Source organism: Triticum urartu, chromosome 6A, assembly GCF_056163025.1.
Source record: "Triticum urartu cultivar PI428250 chromosome 6A, HENAU_Tu73, whole genome shotgun sequence".
NCBI lineage: Eukaryota > Viridiplantae > Streptophyta > Magnoliopsida > Poales > Poaceae > Triticum > Triticum urartu.
Window position 1 is genome coordinate 108,859,411 of NC_141878.1, and position 21,157 is coordinate 108,880,567.

General features: G+C 46.9%; 1 protein-coding gene across 1 annotated transcript; it reads right to left on the reverse strand.

The window, feature by feature from the left end:
- Positions 1–17,099: 17,099 nt before the first annotated feature.
- On the reverse strand, positions 17,100–20,420 carry LOC125515933 (uncharacterized). Its single transcript, XM_048681416.2, has one exon. It carries the CDS (start codon positions 20,416–20,418, stop codon positions 18,289–18,291), a length of 2,130 nt encoding a protein of 709 aa, XP_048537373.2. The 5' UTR covers positions 20,419–20,420; the 3' UTR covers positions 17,100–18,288.
- Between the last annotated feature and the right edge of the window lie 737 nt (positions 20,421–21,157).

The window sequence follows — 21,157 nt, forward strand, 5'->3', positions numbered from 1 at the left end:
GAGGTGCCATATTTTGCATAAGTAAATATGGTGTAATAAACACATTTTATAAAATGCCTAGATAATTTAAAATGATTTAAAACAGAAAAGAAAATAAATAAAAGGAAAAGAAATTACAAAATAGAAAGAATTAAAGAAACAAAAAAATAAAAAGAAATCCCCCACTGGGCCTCGACCCAGCCGGCCATTGGGCCACCCACCTGGTCGGCCCACCCCCGCTCACTTAACCACCCACGCCCCCAAAACCCTAGCCCCCCGCGCACCACTTCCCCCCCCCACTCGCGCCGCCACTCTTCCCCTTCCCCGATCCAGATTGGATCAGGGCACGCACGCATCGGCCTCACGACCGGACGCCGTCGCTGCCGCCGGAGCTCCTTGCCGGACGGCCTCACCGGAGCGCTCCCTCGCCGGTCTACCACGATCCCTACGCCCACAGTGAGCCCCGCGAGCCTCCCCTGTCGTTCCCTCGCACGCACTCCCGCACCTCGCTCTGCTACTGCTGACCGCGTTGTGCGCGCATGCGCACGAGGCCGCCCCTGCCTCCGTCGCCATTCCCCCTTGCGCCCTCTCTTGCACGCCCCAGCGTGCGACCGTGTCCACGCCCCGTGCGCGCGCACCGCTGCTGCTTGTCGCCGCACTCCGCCTCGCAGCTCCTCGTGTGCCCGCAAGCCCCGCCGCGGCGTCGTTACCCCCCCCCCCTCCCCCCCGCTCCGCCCTGCGCTGCCGTGCCCGCGCTCGTAGCTTGCCGCTCGCCCCTCCCCTTGCGCGCCTCATGCCCGCATTGCCATCGCCGCAGCCATCGCTCGCCTGCGCGCGCGGTCCTGCCTCGCCTCCTGCGGCTTGCTTCTGCTTCTGCCGCGCGCCGCCTCCGCTTCTCACCGCGCTGGCTGCGTCGCTGCTTGGATTCGCCGCCGCCGCAGCCTAGCACCGCCGTCCCCGAGCACCAAGGCCGCCACTGCCGGGGCCGCGCCTTACTTCCCCGGCGAGCTGGCCGTCGGCGCCCAGCACCCGTCCCTCCTGTGTCGACCTAGGCGGGTGCCCAGCGCCCGTTCCAGGCGCCCGTTACCCCGCACCCGCGCGCCCGCTCTAGTGGCCTCTGTGCCACTGGGCAAGGGGGCCCACCCGCAGAACGGTTTTTTAAAATAATTTAAATAATAATAATAATAATAAATAACAAATAATGATTATTAATTAATTAATTAATTTTGATTAATTAAACTAATCAATTAACTACACTAATTAAACTATTAGTTGATTAGCTAATTAAATAGTCAATGACAGTGGGGCCCACCCCTAATTAATCCTGATTAGGTTAATTAATGTGTTTAATTAAAATGGGTCACTGACAGTTGGGACCCACACGTCAGGTTGACCAGTCAACCTCTGTTGACTGCTGATGTCATGCTGACGTCAGCAACCACTATTTTGGATAATGTTAAATTTAAATAAATTAAATAAATCCTAAAAATGATTTAAATCTTTTAAAAATAATATAAATAAACCGTAGCTCGGATGGAAAAACTTTGTACATGAAAGTTGCTCAGAACGACGAGACGAATCCGGACATGCAGCCCGTTCGTCCGCCACGCATCCCTAGCATAGCGAACACACAACTTTCCTCCTCTGGTTCATCTGTCCGGAAACACAAAACACCGAGGATATTTTCCCGGATATCCCCCCTTCACTGGTATCACCTCATACCGCGTTAGGGCACACCTAGCACCGCTACTTGACATATCATGCATCATTATGCATTTGTTTGCACTGTATTCATTGTTTCTTCCCCCTCTTCTCTCCGGTAGACTACGAGACTGACGCCGCTGCTGGCGCCCCGTCTGACTACATTGTTGACGACCCCTACTTGCCAGAGCAACCAGGCAAGCCCCCCCCCCTTGATCACCAGATATCGCCTAATCTCTCTCTACTGCTTGCATTAGAGTAGTGTATCATGTTACTGCTTTCCGTTAATCCTATTCTGATGCATAGCCTGTCATTGTTGCTACAACTGTTGATACCTTACCTGCAATCCTAAATGCTTAGTATAGGATGCTAGATTATCATCTGTGGCCCTACATTCTTGTCAGTCTGCCATGCTATACTATCGGGTCGTGATCACGTCGGGTGTTGATCATGGGTATATACTATACATACATACTATACATGTTGTGACTAAAGTCGGGTCGGCTCGTTGAGTACCCGCAAGTGATTCCGATGTTGGGGGCTGAAGGGGCAGGTGGTTCCACCCATGTAGTGGTGAGCCTGGGTTCTCGACGGCCCCCGACTATTACTTTGTGGCGAAGCGACAAGGCAAGCGGAGACCACCTAGGTGAGAGGTGGGCCTGGCCCTGGTCGGCGTTCGCGGTTACTTCAAATTAACACGCTTAACGAGATATGGGTATTTGATCTGAGTCTGGCTACTGGTCTATATGCACTAACCAACTGCGGGAACAGTTATGGGCACTTGACGTCGTGGTGTCAGCCGAAGCCTTCGTGACGTCAGCGACTGAGCGGCGCGCGCCGGGTTGGACCGCGTAACACAACTTCCTTTGTAATGGAGGTTGCTAAGTCTGCTCTCCGGCCGCCCACGCAACGTGCAGGTGTGCAATGGGCGATGGGCCTAGACCCCTGCGCGCATAGGATTTAGACCGGCGTGCTGACCTCTCTGTTGTGCCTAGGTAGGGCTGCGACGTGTTGATCTTCCGAGGCCAGGCATGACCCAGACAAGTGTGTCCGGACAAAGGGGATCGAGCGTGTTGGGAAATGTGGTGCACCCCTGCAGGGAAGTTAATCTATTCGAATAGCCGTGATCTTCGGTAACAGGACGACTTGGAGTTGTACCTTGACCTTATGACAACTAGAACCGAATACTTAATAAAACACATCCTTCCAAGTGCCAGATACAACAGGTGGTTGCTCTCTCACAGGGCGACGAGGGGAGGATCACCGGGTAGGATAATGCTATGCGATGATACTTGGTGAACTTACCATCTACTCTCTTCTTCTGCTGCAAGATGGAGGTTACCAGAAGCGTAGTCTTTGACGGGACTAGCTATCCCCCTCTTATTCCGGTATTCTGCAGTTCAGTCCACATATGATACCCCTTTTCCATTTGATACCAATGCATACATATGTAGTGTAGCTCCTTGCTTGCGAGTACTTTGGATGAGTACTCACGGTTGCTTTGCTCCCCCTTTTCCCCCTTCCTATACTTGATTGCTGCGACTAGACGTTGGAGACTAGGAGCCAGACGCCACTGTCGACGACGACTCCTACTACACTGGAGGTGCTTACTACTACGTGCAGGCCGCTGACGACGACCAGGAGTAGTTTAGGAGGATCCCAGGCAGGAGGCATGCGCCTCTTTCGATATGTATCCCTGTTTGTGCTAGCCTTCTTAAGGCATACTTGTTTAACTTATGTCTGTACTCAGATATTGTTGCTTCCGCTGACTCGTCTATGATCGAGCTCTTGTATTCGAGCCCTCGAGGCCCCTGGCTTGTAATATGATGCTTGTATGACTTATTTTATTTGTAGAGTTGTGTTGTGATATCTTCCCGTGAGTCCCTGATCTTGACCGTACATGTTTGCGTGTATGATTAGTGTACGATTGAATCGGGGGTGTGACAAGAAGAGTACACTCAATCAATGCAAGCTTCCTCATCTAAAGCAAATCTGCAAATTGGGAAAGATGAAAATTAGAAGAAGAAGACTAGCTAGAAGAAAAAAGAAGAAAAGGATTTCTTTTTCTCCTCTCCCTTCTTTATCTTCTTCTTCTAATTAAGGTAGGTAAAATGCCATTTTTTAGCTAAGCTAGGTAAAATGCTAAGTGTGTAGGTCATTTTAGAGCTAAGCTAGGTAAATAGGTCATTTTGGAGCTAACCTAGGTAAAATGGATCACATTGGAGCTAACCTAAGTAAACTTGGTCATTTTGGAGCTAACCTAGGTAAAATGGATCATATTGGAGCTAACCTAGGTAAAATGGGTCATTTTGGAGCTAACCTAGCTAATTATGCCATTTTTGAGTTAACTAAGCATATTATGCCATTTTTTACATAAGTAAGCTAAGTATAGGTCTTTATTGAGCTATCCTAGATAACTAAGCATATTAGAGCTAACTTAGGTCATTTTGGAGTTAACTTAGGTAAAATTGATCATTTTGGAGCTAATTAGGCTTATTGTGTCATTTCAGAGGAAACAAAGCTAAGTATAGATCATTTTGGACCTAAGTAAGCTAATTATGTCATTTTGGAGGAAGATAAGCCAAGTCTAGGTCATTATGGTAAGCATTTTGGAGGAAATAAAGCTAAGTCTAGGTCTTTATGCATTTCGTAAGCAAAACACTAGAGAGAACTTACCGTCATCATGGAGGTGAAGGATCTTCACTCCTCCTTCTTCTCCTTCTCCTTCATCATCCTGATGCGCTTAGAGCGGCGAGGCAGTGGGATGTACTCTTCTACCACAATTGGCATGGTCTTGTCGCCTAGTTGTGGGATCGCCGGTGCCACCACCATCGCAAGGTCATTGTCAGGCACCACCACCATCGCGAGGCCATCTTCAGGCACCACCATCTCTAGGTCATCGTCAGCCATCACCATCGCTTGCCCATCGTCAGCCACCACCACCATCGCGAGGCCATCTTCAGGCACCACCATCTCTAGGTCATCGTCAGCCATCACCATCGCTTGCCCATCGTCAGCCACCACCATCGCTTGCCCATCGTCAGCCACCACCATCGCTTGCCCATCGTCAGCCACCACCACCGCTTGGCCATCGTCAGCCACCACCATCGCGAGGTCATCGTCAGACAGAATAGGTTGCACCTCCTCATCCCCACTCTGCTCCTTTTCTTCCCCACTCCGTTCCTCCTCATCCTCTATGTTGTTTTTGTATAGCCAGAGTCGTTGCTGCTTTTGTTGTAGCCAGAGTCGCTGCTGCTTTTGCTGTAGCCAAAGTCGCTGCTTCTGCTCCCATTGCCTTACCAAATGCAACAAAGTTTTTTTAACAATCACTGTGAGACAAAGCCAAACGGAGAGGAAGAAGAGGCATAGCGTACTGGCATTGTCGTTGTCCTGGTAGCGCATGCGGCACATAGTCGTGTTGAACACCTTCACGGTGAGCATGGTGTTGCCGCCGTACCTGAGGACAAGGAAGTACATGTGCCGCAGGTTGTAGACACGGACAAACTGCTCCCAGCCACAACACAGGTACATGTGGCGATCTGTGTTGAACACCACCTCCACATCCCACAGCCCGCGAAGCCCGCTGTCGGCCTGTCGCAGTTTCACATTCTGTGGCCGGCGGCCGTCCAGCATCTTCATAAAAGTGTCAGGAAGCCTCTGCAGCATGGGTCAAGCAGTGATGTAGCAAACAACAGAGTTATGATAAAGAGATGGGTGAAGGGCCGGGAGATCTCTCCTTTTATATACTTGCCTGCTGGAGGAATTCTCAAGTATGATCGTGAAGAACTCGAAACCTTCCAAGTCAGACTCCGGCGTGGCAGAGTGCAACCGGCAGTGGCGGCCTCCCCCATCTTTGATAAGCAGCAGAAGAGACCAATTACTACCCTTACAACATTATCATACAACAATACAACAACAGAAGTTTTGAGCAGAAGAGAATCAACTACACCAAGTTATCATTTCACATTCAAAAAGCAATGCATTTGTGGGCATTTATGATGGCAAGAACTATAATTCAAAAAGCAAAGCAAGAAAAAAAAACACTTAGTTAGATGTGTTTGCCAGGGCCTCAATTTGGAATACTACTATAAATGGCAATGGCCTCAATTTGCTACTACTCTATCTTGGCAATGAGTAGAAGAAGAACATCAACATCAACATCAACAACACCCTTAATATAACATCAACATTAATAGCACCCTTGAATAGTAGTAAGAAAACATGGACATTTATGATGGCAAAAACATCAACAACACTCTATTTTCTACTTCTACTCATTCCAGGGCCTCAACAGTAGATAAGAAACCTAATCTATGTACTTTACCTAATTTGAACCATATCATATTTTGCTACTACCTACTTCCCTTTTGTCAGATCTCTGTTTAAAGCATGCACCAAGTACTAAACCCAAAACTCTAGTTTTAAAGCATGCACCAAGTACCGGACCTAGTTTTAAAGCATGGTTCGCTTCATAAAATAGAAAGGGAAACAATCAGTACAAAGCATAGTAATCTAACAAAGTACCCTAATCAATATTGCATCCACCTAAAACTGAACCTAAGACTGAAGAAATTGAACCTAAGATTGAACCCAACACTTAAGAACTGAACCTAAGACTGAAGAAATTGAAAAACAGAGCATAGTAATCTAACAAAGTACCTTAATCAATATTGCATCCACCAAGAACAATATGCCTAATACTAGAACAACTAGAACAATATTGCACGGCTTATTCCTCGCTCGAGACAAGTTACGAGAATAAGGCAGATTATCTGGAATGGTGATTAATGAAGAACATGAAAACAACGATGTCGCAACTAAACCAAACCACACTAAAGAGGGGTCTCCTCCTAGTCTGGCTTTTTCTGTTTTCTTTTTTTCTTCTTCTTCTTTCTTCTATGTTTTCTCCTCCTAGTCCTTTTAGGTCTTCTTTCTTTCTATTCTTTTCTTGTTCTTGGGCTTATCTAACTAAGTAATTAACCTAAAAAAACTAACTAAGTAATTAACCTAAAAAATAACTAATTAACCTATGTACAGTAGGGTAAAGCAACTAACTAATTAACCTAAAAAACTAACTAACTAATTAACCTAAATCAAGAAGCAGCAACAAAAAAGACAGAAAGAAAGGAAAGAAACCTCACCAGGGGCGGAACGGCGACGGGCAGCCTGAGCGGCGGGACACCGAGGCGGTGGGGGGTCGGGGGCACGGGGCGGAGCGGCGACGGGCGGCCTGAGCGGCGGGGCGCCGGGGGGTCGGGGTGGTGGTGGTCAGGGACGGCGGGGTCGGTGGGGGTCGGCGGCGGGGACGGCGAGCACGGGGGAGGGGTGAGGTGAGGGAGAGAGAGGGGTGGGCGCAGGGTCGAAAGTTTTTTAGTTAGGTTTAATTTTTTTTGCCGTCTGCTAGCAGATGGCAAAGAGGCATAGCTAGTGGGGTGGGCCGGGGGGAAACAACTATTAGGTTGGCTATTCTTTTTGGCGTCCGCTCGCGAACGGCAAAGAAAGTGGTCGTTAGGTGGTTCTCGTTAGTGGGCCACCCTCCCTTTTTGACGTCTGCTAGCAGACGGCAATGGCTAACGGCAAACATGGTCTTTGCTGTCAGCTCTTTCTTTGTCGTGAGCTCTTTCTTTGCCGAGAGTTGGCTGCCGGCAAAGATCCTGATTCCAGTAGTGCATGGTTAATAATATAGCGAGCTGTTGGCTATAACGTGTTGCCATGACATCTCTAACCGATGTAATAACCAACATGTATAAGTGTTACTTTTTTCACTCTCGCAAAGCTTGTTGAAGCGCGTGCTACAACCGGCTATAAATCTATAGTCTGTTTTTTTCTTTCTCCTTTTTCCTCTCTTCCAACTCAGTAAAAATACAATATTTAAATCTTCATAGCCCGCTTACATCGAGTGCGGATTTATGGAGGCCGAGCTCCAGGGAGCTCGGTATTTTGAGAATATCAAAATGCATATTTAGAAGTTTCAAAAAAATCTGAAAAAAATCCATGGAAAATATATGTATTCCGCAAGAACATGCTAAATTTTGCTTAAAATTTTGTGATTTCTAGGCTGTAAAAAAACAAAATTCCGGCCCAACAAAAATTGAAGGCCCGTTTAAAAATGTGTATTTTTTTGCTTGGTAATACGTGTCTCATTTATAAAACAAAGATTCAATTACAAGGCACGTAAGCACCGACATTACAAGACTTAAAAGATAGGATAATCCTATGCAAAATACCAGCGCCTGTTCCTCTCCTCTGACACCACCGAAGCGGCCACCAAAGGGAAAGAAAACAGATCACCTCTTCACCCGAGCTCGACGCGGCTCCATCGCTGATCATCAGCTTTACGGACCTTGAAAGTAGTTTGCCAGAAGCAAAACCATTGCCGCTGAAAGAATCAGACCGGGGCAACATGTCCCCGGACACACCATCAAACTCTAGATCTGGCACCCCCGCACGACAACGATGTCCAAGGAGGAAACCAGAACTGTCAGCCACCAACCACAAACCCAGCACGGGATGCACCATCTTCCAGCTGTCACTTGCACAGACAACCGCCTGTTTGTCTTTTTTCTATACACCACATGTGAAAGTATAATGCTGTGAAATTTTGTACATACGTGATATACATGTGTATGTATGTTCACAAATAAATTTGAATTTTTTCACGCTTTGGAAGAATGAAATTTGAAAACGAGCTTCTTAGAGCTCGATCTCCGTTTATATTTTTCAGCTTACATCACCTTATCTTATCCTATATACTTAAGAGATTCATCCCCACTACAAGTATTTATCTCAACATGCAAGCTATCCAACTCAACAACCTGCCACATCAGCAACTCCCAATATGCATGATGCCACATCAAACGTCCCGCTACTGGTGTACAGAAAGGACCGAAGCACAACGTTTTGTTACCATCCCTCATCCGTTTACATCCGTAAATTATGGACTTCTCTGGAATGAAGACGCATTATCTTCTCCACCATCCTCCCACTTTATTTTCTCAATGATGCCCCCTCCTCTTCGTATTCTCCATATAGTTCCACTCACCCAAACAAATAACCCCCTTCATCATCAGCCGTGGCAAAGCTACCATACAGATCTCGCTCTGAGCGGCGCTATGGTGCTTCTCATGGCATGGTGCCGCTGCTAGCCCAGCGTTCGTGGGGGTCGCCGCCTAGATGTGTATGTTGCTGCCGACCCAGGCCCCTGCGATCACCGCAATTGATTTGAGCCCGCAATCTGTTGCCGATGAATCAATCCCCGCGGACACCACTGGCCCAATCCTCGTGCCCCAGTGTCGACCATAGCTCCAGGCAAGCCACACGTCTCACTGCTGTCATCCTCCTCCAGCATCTCCTGCACCATTAGGTGGGTGTGCTCTCCTTCTTCTCTATCTCCCCAAATCTAAGCGATCTCAGGTTTATTTGGGTTGGAACTTGGAAGCTCTGATTTATATGTGGTAGGAAGCATCTTTTAGAAGCGAGATCTGTTCTGTTTCCAGCCGCCTCATCTGTGCAGCAGTCCGGTCAGTCTTTCTAATCCACAATCCTCTCTAATTCAAGCATTCTCGGCAAGCATGAAACAACCATCTCTGTTCCATCTTCGTTTTATTTTATTTATTTATTGTTGGAAGGAATAAACAGATGGAACAACGTTGATTTAAATCGACGGCGCTGATTGGACGGAATAAACAGGTGAAACATACTATTTACTACAGGAAATTCAATCCTGCATCTCTCTCTCTCTCATACTTGCACACAGGTGTAGTTTAGTATGAATTTCATTGGTATTTTTTTGCTTTGCTTTGATTTTTTAAGGCATATTATTTGGTCATTTTCAGGTATATTGCTGCCCGACAGAACTATTGCACGGACCCGCCAAAAAAAGAGTAAATAGCATAAAGCTACTACTTTACGGGTTAGGATTCCAAAAAACTACCGAATTTATTTTTTTCGCTGATAACTATCAAGTCAGGGGTCGGCTGTTTCAAAAAAACACAAAACGCTCGGTGCTTTACAATTAATCATGATTATGACAATTGGGGCCCGCATGTAAGAAAACTAATAAGAGTGGACCATTAAGTTGCACGTTATGACAAATGGGACCCATGTGTCAGCCTCAGAAAAATCCCCAATACAAAAAAACAAAATCCCTAAATTCTCTACTCGTTCCTGTCTTCTTCCTTCGATCTGTCTTCTTCCTTCGCTCAGATTGGGAGGCAGAGAGGATCCCACCCTCCCGATGCAGTCGCCCGTCGCCAGCCTGCGGCGCGCCGCCGCGCCTAGGAGTCGCTGGATCTACTCTGGCCCTTCGCCCTGCGCCTCCCCGCTGTTCCTCCCCTTGCCGGGATACCAGCGCCGCCGGCCGCCTTCCTCGACCCGACGAAATCGAGCGACATCAACTGTTGCGCCCCTACATCGAAGCTTGCCGGAATCAGGTCACTGACCGCTGGCCTCTCCCCTCCATCCTCCCTCGTTCTAGAACGGGAGGAGCCGGCCAGGTGGAGGGTGGAGGCGCTCCGGCGTCGGGTGGAGTCCTCCTTGTGAGCCGAAGGAGGGGCTAGCGAGGGAGCTCAGCCTCCACCTCCTTGTGCCCCAAGCTCCGGCGTGCTCTCCCGGGTGCGTGGACGAGGGCACCGGCAGCAGGCGGCTCGATGTCGATGCGGGGCAGGGTGTAACACCCTCGATGCGACTATATCTCCCACGTGTCGAGGCACGACTTAGAGGCATAATCGCATTGAAGGCATATGTCGCAAGTTAGGCAATCTTCACAACATCCCATGTAATATAAATAATAAAGGGGAGATAACATAGTTGGCTTACACTCGCCACGTCAATCAAGTACAGAAATAACATTACATCATCCAAACACTCATGGCCCGACTACGGCGCCAAAATAAAAGAGAACCCAACATGCGACACGGTCCCAATCACCCCCAACTGGGCACCACTACTGATCATCGGGAAAGGAAACATAGTAACGTTGAGAGTCTTCGTCGAACTCCCACTTGAGCTCATACGCGTCTCCTGGAGCGGAATCATCAGGCCCTGCATCGGGTGTAATAGTAATCTGTGAGCCATAGGGACTCAGCAATCTCGCACCCTCGCGATCAAGACTATTTAAGCTTATAGGTAAGGCAAGGTAAATATGTGGAGCTGCAGCAAGCGACTAGCAAGTATGGTGGCTAACTTATTCGCAAAAGAGAGCAAGAAGAGGAGGAAAAGTGCGAGCGAGAAACTAGAGAACAACCTGCGCAAACATTACTCCAACACCGTGTCCACTTCCCGGACTCCGCCGAGAAGGGGCCATCACGGTAACACACTCAGTTGATTCATGTTAATTAAATTAAGGTTCAAGTTATCTACAACCGGACATTAACAAATTCCCATCTGCCCATAACCGCGGGCACGGCTTTCGAAAGTTCAAATCCCTGCAGGGGAGTCCCAACTTAGCCCATGACAAGCTCTCACGGTCAACGAAGGAATAGACCTCCTCCCAAGACGTTCCGATCAGACTCGGTATCTCGGTAATTCAAGACACTTCAATAGGTTAAAACAAGACCAGCAACACCGCTCGAATGTGCCGACAAATCCCGATAGGAGCTGCACATATCTCGTTCTCAGGGCACACTCAGATGAGCAAGACGTCGGGTAGGCTAGCCCAGAGTTTCCCCTGGTAACTCCGGACATCGCTTAGTTGGACCAACACTCAGAGGAGCACTGGCCCGGGGGGGCTAAAATAAGATGACCCTTGAGTCTGCAGAACCCAAGGGAAAGAAAAGGCTAGGTGGCGAATGGTAAAATCAATGTTGGGCATTGCTGGAAAAGCTTTAATCAAGGCGAACTATCAAGGGGTTCCCATTATAACCCAACTGCGTAAGGAACGCAAAATCCGGGAACATAACACCGATATGACGGAAACTAGGGCGGCAAGAGTGGAACAAAACACTAGGCGAGAGGCCGAGCCTTCCACCCTTTACCAAGTATATAGATGCATTAAGATAGCAAGATAATATAATGATATCCCAACAAGTAAATAAATGTTCCAACAAGGAACGGCCTTCAATCTTCACCTGCAACTAGTAACGCTATAAGAGGGGCTGAGCAAAGCGGTAACATAGCCAATCAACCGTTTGCTAGGACATGGTGGGTTATAGGTTTGACATGGCAATTTGGGAGGCTTGAAAGCAAGTGGTAGGCATCGTAGCATTGGCATAGCAAAAGAGCGAGCAGACTAGCATAGCAAAGATAGTAGTGATTTCGAGGGTATGATCATCTTGCCTGCATAGTTGTCAGAGTTGACTGGATCCTCGAAAGCAAACTCAACGGGCTCCTCGTTAGTGAACTCGTCTCCCGGCTCTACCCAAACAAGACAAACAAGCAACAAGGATACAATCAACCACGTGTAAACTCAAACAACACAATGCAAAGATGGTATGCTATGCGGGATGCGATGCGGGATGTGAAATGCAAGATATGACAGGAAATGCATGAACCTGGCCTCAACTTGGAAATCCAAGTGCGCCACTGGAAATATGAGATGAAATCGCTTGAAAACGATATAAAGAACGCCGGAATCGGAGTTACGGTTTGGAAATGGCAAGCGATTCAAAAATGACACCGGTTTGTGATTTACAGCAAGTAGGCATCTAAATGCAATGAGATGAACATGCTACAGCAACCAAACATGACAACAAAATACATGTCAGGGATGCATACAATATGCTTAACAAAAGTCTAGCACTGAGCTACGGCCAATTCATCCATTAACAGGTTCAACCAAGCATGGAAAAAATGCATATGGAAAAACAGCTCTCAGACTTAGTGAAATTAACACTTGTTTGGAATTTCAGATCAACTAGCCCTCTTCGGAGCAACAAAACTACATGCTACAGGATCTGAACATGGCAAAGTAAAGCATGGCATGGAGCTACTCAAAGATCTTAACAAAAGTCCCTTAGTGACCTTGGACCAAAAAGGACCAGAAATTACAATTGCAAGCATGTGAACATGGCAAAAACATAATCAGATCACAGACTTAGTGAAAACTGACACATGCTGAAATATAACTCAAGTAGGCATGTTTACGAGCTCGATGCACTCACTACGATGCAAGTCATGGCAAGACAAGCATACACCCAACAAGAAGGCCCAAAATGCAATCTAGACATGGCAATAACAATAACATAGCATGCACGGATCAACTACAACATCATCGGCAAAATTGCAAACAAGTTGACAATCTGCCCAGATTCACGAAGTAGCAAAAGTAGAGCTCGATTGACTCAAGCTAGGGTGCTCCATAATTGCAAACAAAGACATGGATCGATAGAGCACTACAAGATTAACAAAACATCCTTACTGATCATCCTCAAAAGAGGCACGGATCACTAGGAAACAACATGAACATATGGCATCATGAGATAAACAGCTCCAGGACTTGGTGAAATTACTAAGTCCCTGAAAACAGAATTAGCAAGTGCACCACTTTGCAAGCTTGCACAAGTCACCACACACATCACAAAAAAACATGGGTTGCACCTCTGGAAAGATGACAAAACCCTTAACAAAACACATGTAGAGCATCAGGGCATATCATGCACACATTAATCATGGAAAAAATGACAAAAAGCTAAACGGAGTAGCAGATCTGGCAATTATCTCAAGTAGCCCTCTTCTAACAGCATTTCGGGCATCAAGATGAACTCAAATGAAAATGATGCAATGGAATGAAATGATGTACTCTCTGAGGTGAACATTTTGATATGCTATATGCATGAATCGGAGCTACGGATGCAAAGTTACGGGGTCATGAACATGTGCACATGGACTGAAAATATCTGGGACTTAGACGAATTTGACCTAGGGCTTTTGGATCTAGATCTCGCGCACGGGGATCGAGGCGGCTGGAGCACTATAGACGGCCGGAGTTCGAGGTCGTCGACGAACTTGCCGGGGCGGCACGGAGGAGGGGCGGCCGGAGTCGAGGGAGGCGGCGGCGGGCGCGGAAGGAGGCGGCGTCCGGCGGGGTCGGCGAGGAGGGAGACGGCGGCCGGGGCGGCGCTGGTGGCCGGATCTGGCGCGGCCCCCGGCGATGGCGTGCGATGGGGCTGGCCGGCTCGGCGCTGGAGTGGAGGATGGTGGGCGGCGCGGGCGAGCCGGTGGAGGCGGGTGCGGCGTGGGCCTCGGGGGCCGGCCACGGGCCTCCCGGGCCGCGGCGGCGGGGTGGAACGGCGGCGCCACATGGCAGCACGCGACTGGGCGGTGGTGGTGGCGCGGACGTGTCCGGCGGCGGCGGAGGAGAAATTTAGGGTTTTGGGGGAAGAAGGAGATCCGAAAATCGGGGGGGTGTTTAAATAGGCATAGAGGGAGCTAGGAGAGTCCAAATGAGGTGCGATTTTCGGCCACGCGATCGTGATCGAACGCTCTAGATGATGGAGCAGAGTTAGGTGGGTTTTGGACCAAATTGTAGGGGTGTTGGGCTGCAACACACACGAGGCCTTTTCGGTCCCTCGGTTAACCGTTGGAGTATCAAACGAAGTCCAAATGGTACGAAACTTGACAGGTGGTCTACCGGTAGTAAACCAAGGCCGCTTGGCAAGTCTCGGTCCAATCCGGAAATGTTTAATCCCCACACACGAAAGAGAGCTAGAAATGACCACCGGAGAAGAACGAAGCGCCGGAATGCAAAACGGACAATGGGGAAAATGCTCGAATGCATGAGACAAACACGTATGCAAATGCAATGCGCATGATGACATGATATGAGATGCATGACAACGATCACAACACACGGAGACAAAGACCCAAACCCGAGAAAATAAATTAACTTAACGCCGGAAACGGCAAGAGTTGGAGTACAAATTGGGAAAGTTACATCCGGGATGTTACACAGGGGTCAATGCGGCGATGCGAAGCGGTTGCCGGCGACGTGCGACGGCACGGTGGAGACGGGAGCTCCAGTGGCAGCGCGGCAGTTCGTGCGGCGGCCCGTCCTGCGGTCGGACCTGGCTTGCGTGCGGCAGGTGGTGGAGGTGCGGTGGTGGAGGTGGTGGAGAAGGGAGAGAAGAAAAAATAAAAGGAAGAAGAGAGAACTTACATGTGGATCCCACATGTAAGTTAACGGTCAAACAAAACAGTCAAACAAACAGAATGTTTAAGAGTGGGTCCGACTTGTCAGAAAACGGCTTAAATTGCTAACAACGAGCGTTTTGTGTTTTTTGAAACAGCCGACCCCTGATTTGGTAGTTATCAGCGAAAAAATAAATTTGATAGTTTTTTGAAACCCTAATCTGTAAAGTAGTAGTTTTATGCTATTTACTCCAAAAAAAAGGTCCATGATGAATGTCATCAGATCGATTCAATACCCGAATAGATGGGCATGTGTGTTTCGGCAGTACTATCCAATCTGGACATCATCTAGCCTGGCAAGCTAGCACTGTATTGGATTAGGCGTGTTTTGGATTTATCATTCAAAATGGAAGGTTTTGTAAATAATGTTGTGGACATGAGTTGCTGGTTAATCGACTGGCGGCTTCAAGTGGAAGTTTAAAAGGAAATTCTCCAAATATTAAACAAAATCAAATAGAAAATTTTCATATTTGCATATGTTTTACATAATGATATGTTATACTTTTCCTTTATTAAATTGAAGCTTTTATTAGCTATATTTGAACCGTATTACGCTGACGGTTGACACAATCACTAATATGTTCGCACAATGGCCTTATCATTCATGCTTCCGCATAACAACTGCTATACTTCTTTATTTTTTTACAATAATGCTTAAAGAGACTATTATTGCTACTGCCATTGTTATTTCATTTTTTTTCCTTTATGTAATTCGTCTGTGCCGAGCTAATAAAAATTTACAAATGTCGCATGGTTTCATAATCTCACTCATGTCTATAACATATTTCTTTTCTATGCCTGCATATTCCTGCTGCAACGCACACCCTTCAGATATGGAAAAATATAGGCCGCAATCAAATAATGTATTTCCTTAATTTCTAAAGGTATACCTTTTATTCCCATAACTTGCTGATGCATTACAATTTACATGTTGTAGCTTCATATCCAATTGCAGTGGAGAATGCAATTCTCATGCATACTCTCCGGAAATTATACTTAACAATCTCCTCTCAGGTTATAGCTTCACTTTTAAAAATGTAAGAATAACTGGGAATACCACTATTTGATTGTTCTGGTGTTAGTGACAATCCTTGGTGAGAGGATCAAGTATGGCCTTTTTTCTGATGAGTATTCTCACTCACTTTAATTGTTCTATGATATGATGGATGGTAGTCACTTGAATAATATGTAGAAAATGGAGTGTATTTGTAGTCCTACTTAATAACCATGACATTTTGCGTACCTTTCGTTACTTTTCCACTAAAAAATTGATCATGGTGGACAATGGAAGCTAATTCCAATTTGGGCATATTAGCACGCAAGGCTCACAAAAGTAGCATGAATTTATTTTTGCTCTAATGCATTTCTAATAGATAATCAAATTATATTACATTGAATTATTATGAGAAAAATCTCATGAAACTATATGTCCCTTTTCATTAAGATGCATTCTAATTAAGCAAGTATGGGGATACTCTACATTATACTAATTTTCCTGGCTTTTCGTATTGTTTCATCAAAGGTTAAAAAAATTACATTTTTTTATTTCTTACTTCATAAATATTTATTCTGTATATAGTGCTACTAATTCCGCAGCAACGCGCGAGGTATCATCTAGTTACACTTACTCTAAGCACCTATGCGTTGGAATATCCATGAAAAGACTCTGTGCATTGGAAGAGACCTAACCACCTAGGACACATGCGCAAACAGTTATAAGGCGCAAATCACGGCTGCCATCCGACCAATTTCACCCCCTGTAATACGGGACCCACCCAACTCCCACCACCCGATTCACCAGGACGCTCATAGCCAGTGAGCTTAGTAACTTTACCTTTTTTTTTTCTTGAGAAGAGTTTTTTTTTAGGGGCTCTTGAGAAGAGCTTAGTAACTTTACTGATCTCCTTTCAGATTTGGCCCATTTGACAAAGAATCCGAGCCCAAGCTTTCAGACTCTTTGGACCGACAGCAGCAGGCTCCAGCCCATATGCCACATCCCGATCGGTCGCTCTGCTCCGCCTCCTCCTTCCAGTCCGGCAGCCGCACCGCCTCCCGCGAAAGCTATCCAACACAGGACAAGAAGCAGCCATTCTCGTGTTCATCTCCCAGCTCCCCACTCCCGCGCGCGAAGCACGGAGGCTGGCGAACCCTAGCGAATCTCCCGATCCGCGGCCACCCGGCGCGTGCCGGCGGCCGGAATTGAACAGCGGTTATTCTCGGGAAGCTTATGAGCCGGCGGCTGGTGGCCGGTGCAGCGCATATGTTTGGACAATCTACGACTCGGAGGTAACCCGCCCAATATTTACCTTTCTTTTTCTCTAAACTTAAGGTTAGAGCAATTTGATCAGGTTAAAGGGGGAAGTTCCATCCCTTAACTTTCGTTGTTAGGTAGTATAGGTGGGGAGATTCGAACCCAGGTGGCTTGTAAGTGGCGCTGCGAGGCTCTCCATGATCAGCGTCCCTGCTTACATTTGGGGATATTTGATCATGTCGAGTTTGACAGTATCACAGTAGTGGCTTTTTACTTTTTAGAGGACCATTTGTTATATCAGCAGCTGTCTAGGTGGTAGGGTCGCCACATTTGTATTCGATTAAATTGTGCATTTTGTACACATTCGCTTTTTGACCGGCTAGGCGGGGTTAACACATGCGGGCGGGAGCCGTGGGCCGGCACCGGTGCACGGGTGGCGGTGGGAAGGGAGGACGGCCCGGTGGTGTTCGGCGGCGAACGGCCAGAGCGTGCGGGCAGGAGACAGTTTTTTCCTTCGGTTTCGCTTCGGAAATTATTGGCGAAAAGGGATCTGTAAACGGGGAGTTGGGGTGTTTTTTGGTGATCCCACTTAGGTTATTGTTGCCAGCCTTGAGCACTTTGAGTTTGGAACAATTACCCAGTGCGTTTGGTATGTCGCCAATCAATTGGTTGTAACAGAGGTCAAGCAATGCCAAATATGGTGAGCCAAGGCAGACAGAAGGCGATACGTTCCCAGTGAAGCTGTTATTGCTGGCGTTGAGTGCGATCAGATTTTTCATCACCTTTCATGTGGCTGATGGAAATTCTGAGCTAAACTGGTTGCTTGACATGTTGAGTACCTGCAGAGGCTGGTCAGTGGTAACCAACGACGGTAGCTCGAGAACATTATTGGTGAAATGACAGCTGCTGGAGATGCTCTAATAACTTAACAGGGCAGCTAGTTATAAAAGCAAACCTATGTACTGGAGTACTTTTATTATTCAACAAGCTAACAATATACTAGTACTTTATAAGATTCTACTACTCCCTCCGATCCATATTACTTGTCGCTCAAATGGATGTATTTAGATGTATTTCAGTGCTAGATACATCCGCTTGAGCACACGTAATATGGATTGGAGGCAGTAATATATTAGTTAGACACAATTGCAGCTGGATACAAAGATGGGTACAACCAAGTCATGATTACCTTTATCCTTTGCATGCTAGACCATATTGCAGTTGTACTGAGCTTAACCAAAATATCTAAATAGTACTAACTGGTCATATAGCACCCCTACCACAAAGAAAGGACCAAAGGCAATCGCAAATATGACCTTCATGCTGTATTCTTTTGCAGAGATGTACATGGGAGCTTCTTCGACTGAACTGCAATCCCTAATAAGCAGAGAGCCACACAGCTTTGGGTTCCCATCAAAACTAGAAGTCTGAAACGTGCTCAGCTGGCCTGTTGTTGGAATAGGTCCTTCTAGGTCGTTGTTAGAAATGTTGAATTGTGAAAGGAAGTGAAGTTTCCCCAGTGCGGCAGGGATTGCACCGGTGAGATGGTTATTAGACAAATCTAGCCCCTGCAGATTTGTCAGGTTACAGATCGATTGTGGGATCGCTCCATAAAAGTTGTTGAAACTCAAGTCCAGGTAATGCGCTGTTTTCAAATGACCAATCTCTTGGGGGATTGCGCCAGTGAGTTTATTCTTACCGAGTTTCAGTCCTTTGGGCCAAGCACTGCCCATGCGGTATTGAAGTGACGGGTCAACATAAAAAATTGGTAGACCAAGGAGGTTTGGGTCCAAATAGATGCCAGCCTTGTCTGATTTTAGCATTGGCATCTCCATCAACGCGATTGGGATTTCCCCAGTAAGGCTGTTGTTTGATACGTCCAGAATGAAGAGGTTATTTAGGGAGTTCATCCAGCTTGGCATTGGTCCAGTGAGTCGATTACTGACTAATAGTAGTATCTTCAGATTTGTGAGCTTGGACAACCAAATAGGTATCCTTCCAGTCAACGAACACCAGTCCATGGTAAGAAGTTGAAGATTCTGAAAACCGTCAATGAACTCATCTTGTGGCATGGCCTCATTCATGAAGTTTCTGCCAAGAAGCAGGGTGCTGATATTCCTGCTGCTCTTAAGGGCATGCAAGGCTTTTGTTATATTTGTAAAGCAGTTTCTACTAAGTGATAGGAAGGACAGGTGCTTCAGATTGCCAATTCTTGATGAGATTTCACCATGGAAATGGTTGCTGGACAGCCGCAGTGCAGTCAAATTACTGCATGAGTAAATGCTTTCTGGAACTATACCATTGAGATTATTCCTCAAGAGATCTAAACTTTTTAGATTATGTAGGGCGGCGAAGTTTACCTTCCCTAGATCTCCACTGAAGTTGTTGATCTTCAGATCAATGATTTTGAGATTTGTACAGTTGCCAAGAGCTGATGGCAGCTCCCCAGACATGTTATTGCTACCCAAATAGAGCTCCTCCAGCCTCTTGAGCAGACCTATCGACTGCGGAATCTTGCCACTGAAGTGGTTCCCTCCAAGGTCAAGAGTAGCTAGATTACCGAGTTTGACTATATGTGCTCCTTCAAGTTCTCCTTGTAAACCATTGTTGGGGAAGGAAAGGTACTCCAGCAAGGTAGCGTGGAAGGTTTCAACAGGGAGATTCCCACTTAGGTTGTTGTTGCCAGCCTTGAGCACTTTGAGCTTGGAACAGTTACCCAGCGCGTTTGGTATCTCACCACTCAATTGGTTGTAACAGAGGTCAAGCAATGCCAAATATGGTGAGCCAAGGCAGAGAGAAGACGGTATGTTCCCAGTGAAGCTGTTATTGCTGGCGTTGAGCGCAATCAGATTTTTCATGACCTTCCATGTGGCTGATGGAAATTCTGAGTTGAACTGGTTGCTTGAGATGTTGAGTACCTGCAGAGGCCGGTCGGTGGTAACCAAAGACGGCAGCTCGTGCAGCGATCCGTTGAGCCGGTTGAAGCTGACATCGAGGACGATGATGCTTCCGGAGGACATGATCTCTGGCAAAAGGTCACCAGAGAAGGAGTTGTACGAGAGGTTGATATGTAGCACGCTGGTGAGGTCGGCAAGGGACGGCGAGATGCACCCTTCAAGTCCTCTAGATGCCAGGGAGACTTCAGTGACAGCTCTGTCTTCATTGCAGGCGATGCCTTCCCACTCGCAGCAGTCTGTGCCGTTTTCACGCCATGACATGGCGAGGCCGCCATCTCGCGACAGCCCAGAAAGGAAACGAAGGAGATTGCGCTTCTCCTGCTCAGTGCATGCAGTGGAGCGAGATGCCAAGAGGAGCAGCAGGAACAGCTGCAGCACGACCGGAGGAACGGTGCATGAACGCATTGGTTCGTCCCCCCCCCCCCCCCCCCCCCCAAACCAGAGAGTTAATATTTCTACCGAAAAAGTTAAAGAACCTTATAGGCAGCCTAACATTCTTGCAGAATATATAGCTTTCCAATTAAAAAAATAGAGTTCCATTCCGAAAGCCAATGAAAAAGCCATTGGATTAACTAAAAAAGCCCCCCCCCCCCCCCCTTTCTGCTGTTGCTCGAAGAATGCATGCAGTGCTGGTGCTAGTTATCATCTAGTAGTGGATTTATTTGCACATCAGAGCTACTGAACACCACTCATAAGATTCCCTATTTCTTGTGATGGGTGCACCTTAGGGCCCTGGGCCATGGTTCGTTGATACAGAAAAGACAGCGGCACTAGCATAGAAAAGCAACATCCGTGCCTATCAATTAATTAGCTATAGTAAAAGGCTATCAACTAGTTTATAAATCTATCATTTAGTTATGTCTGGATTAAGTAGTTACCTATTAGTCCAAAATTTTCAAGTAGCAAGAAGTCAATCTATTATCTCATCTCATCTTGCCCGGCCTATTCATTGCATTGCTGCTCAATAATACATAGATATAGGTGGTGCTCTTTGGTTACAGACTTACAGCACTAGTTTTGTTTACTGCATGCGTTAGTGACGGGCTGCCATTGGTAGGCAGGCCCAAACGGGGTACCAACCTACTAATGGTTGTGTTTTTCACATGATTCATGTCTGTGGTGGATATTCTGCTCATAATTATTA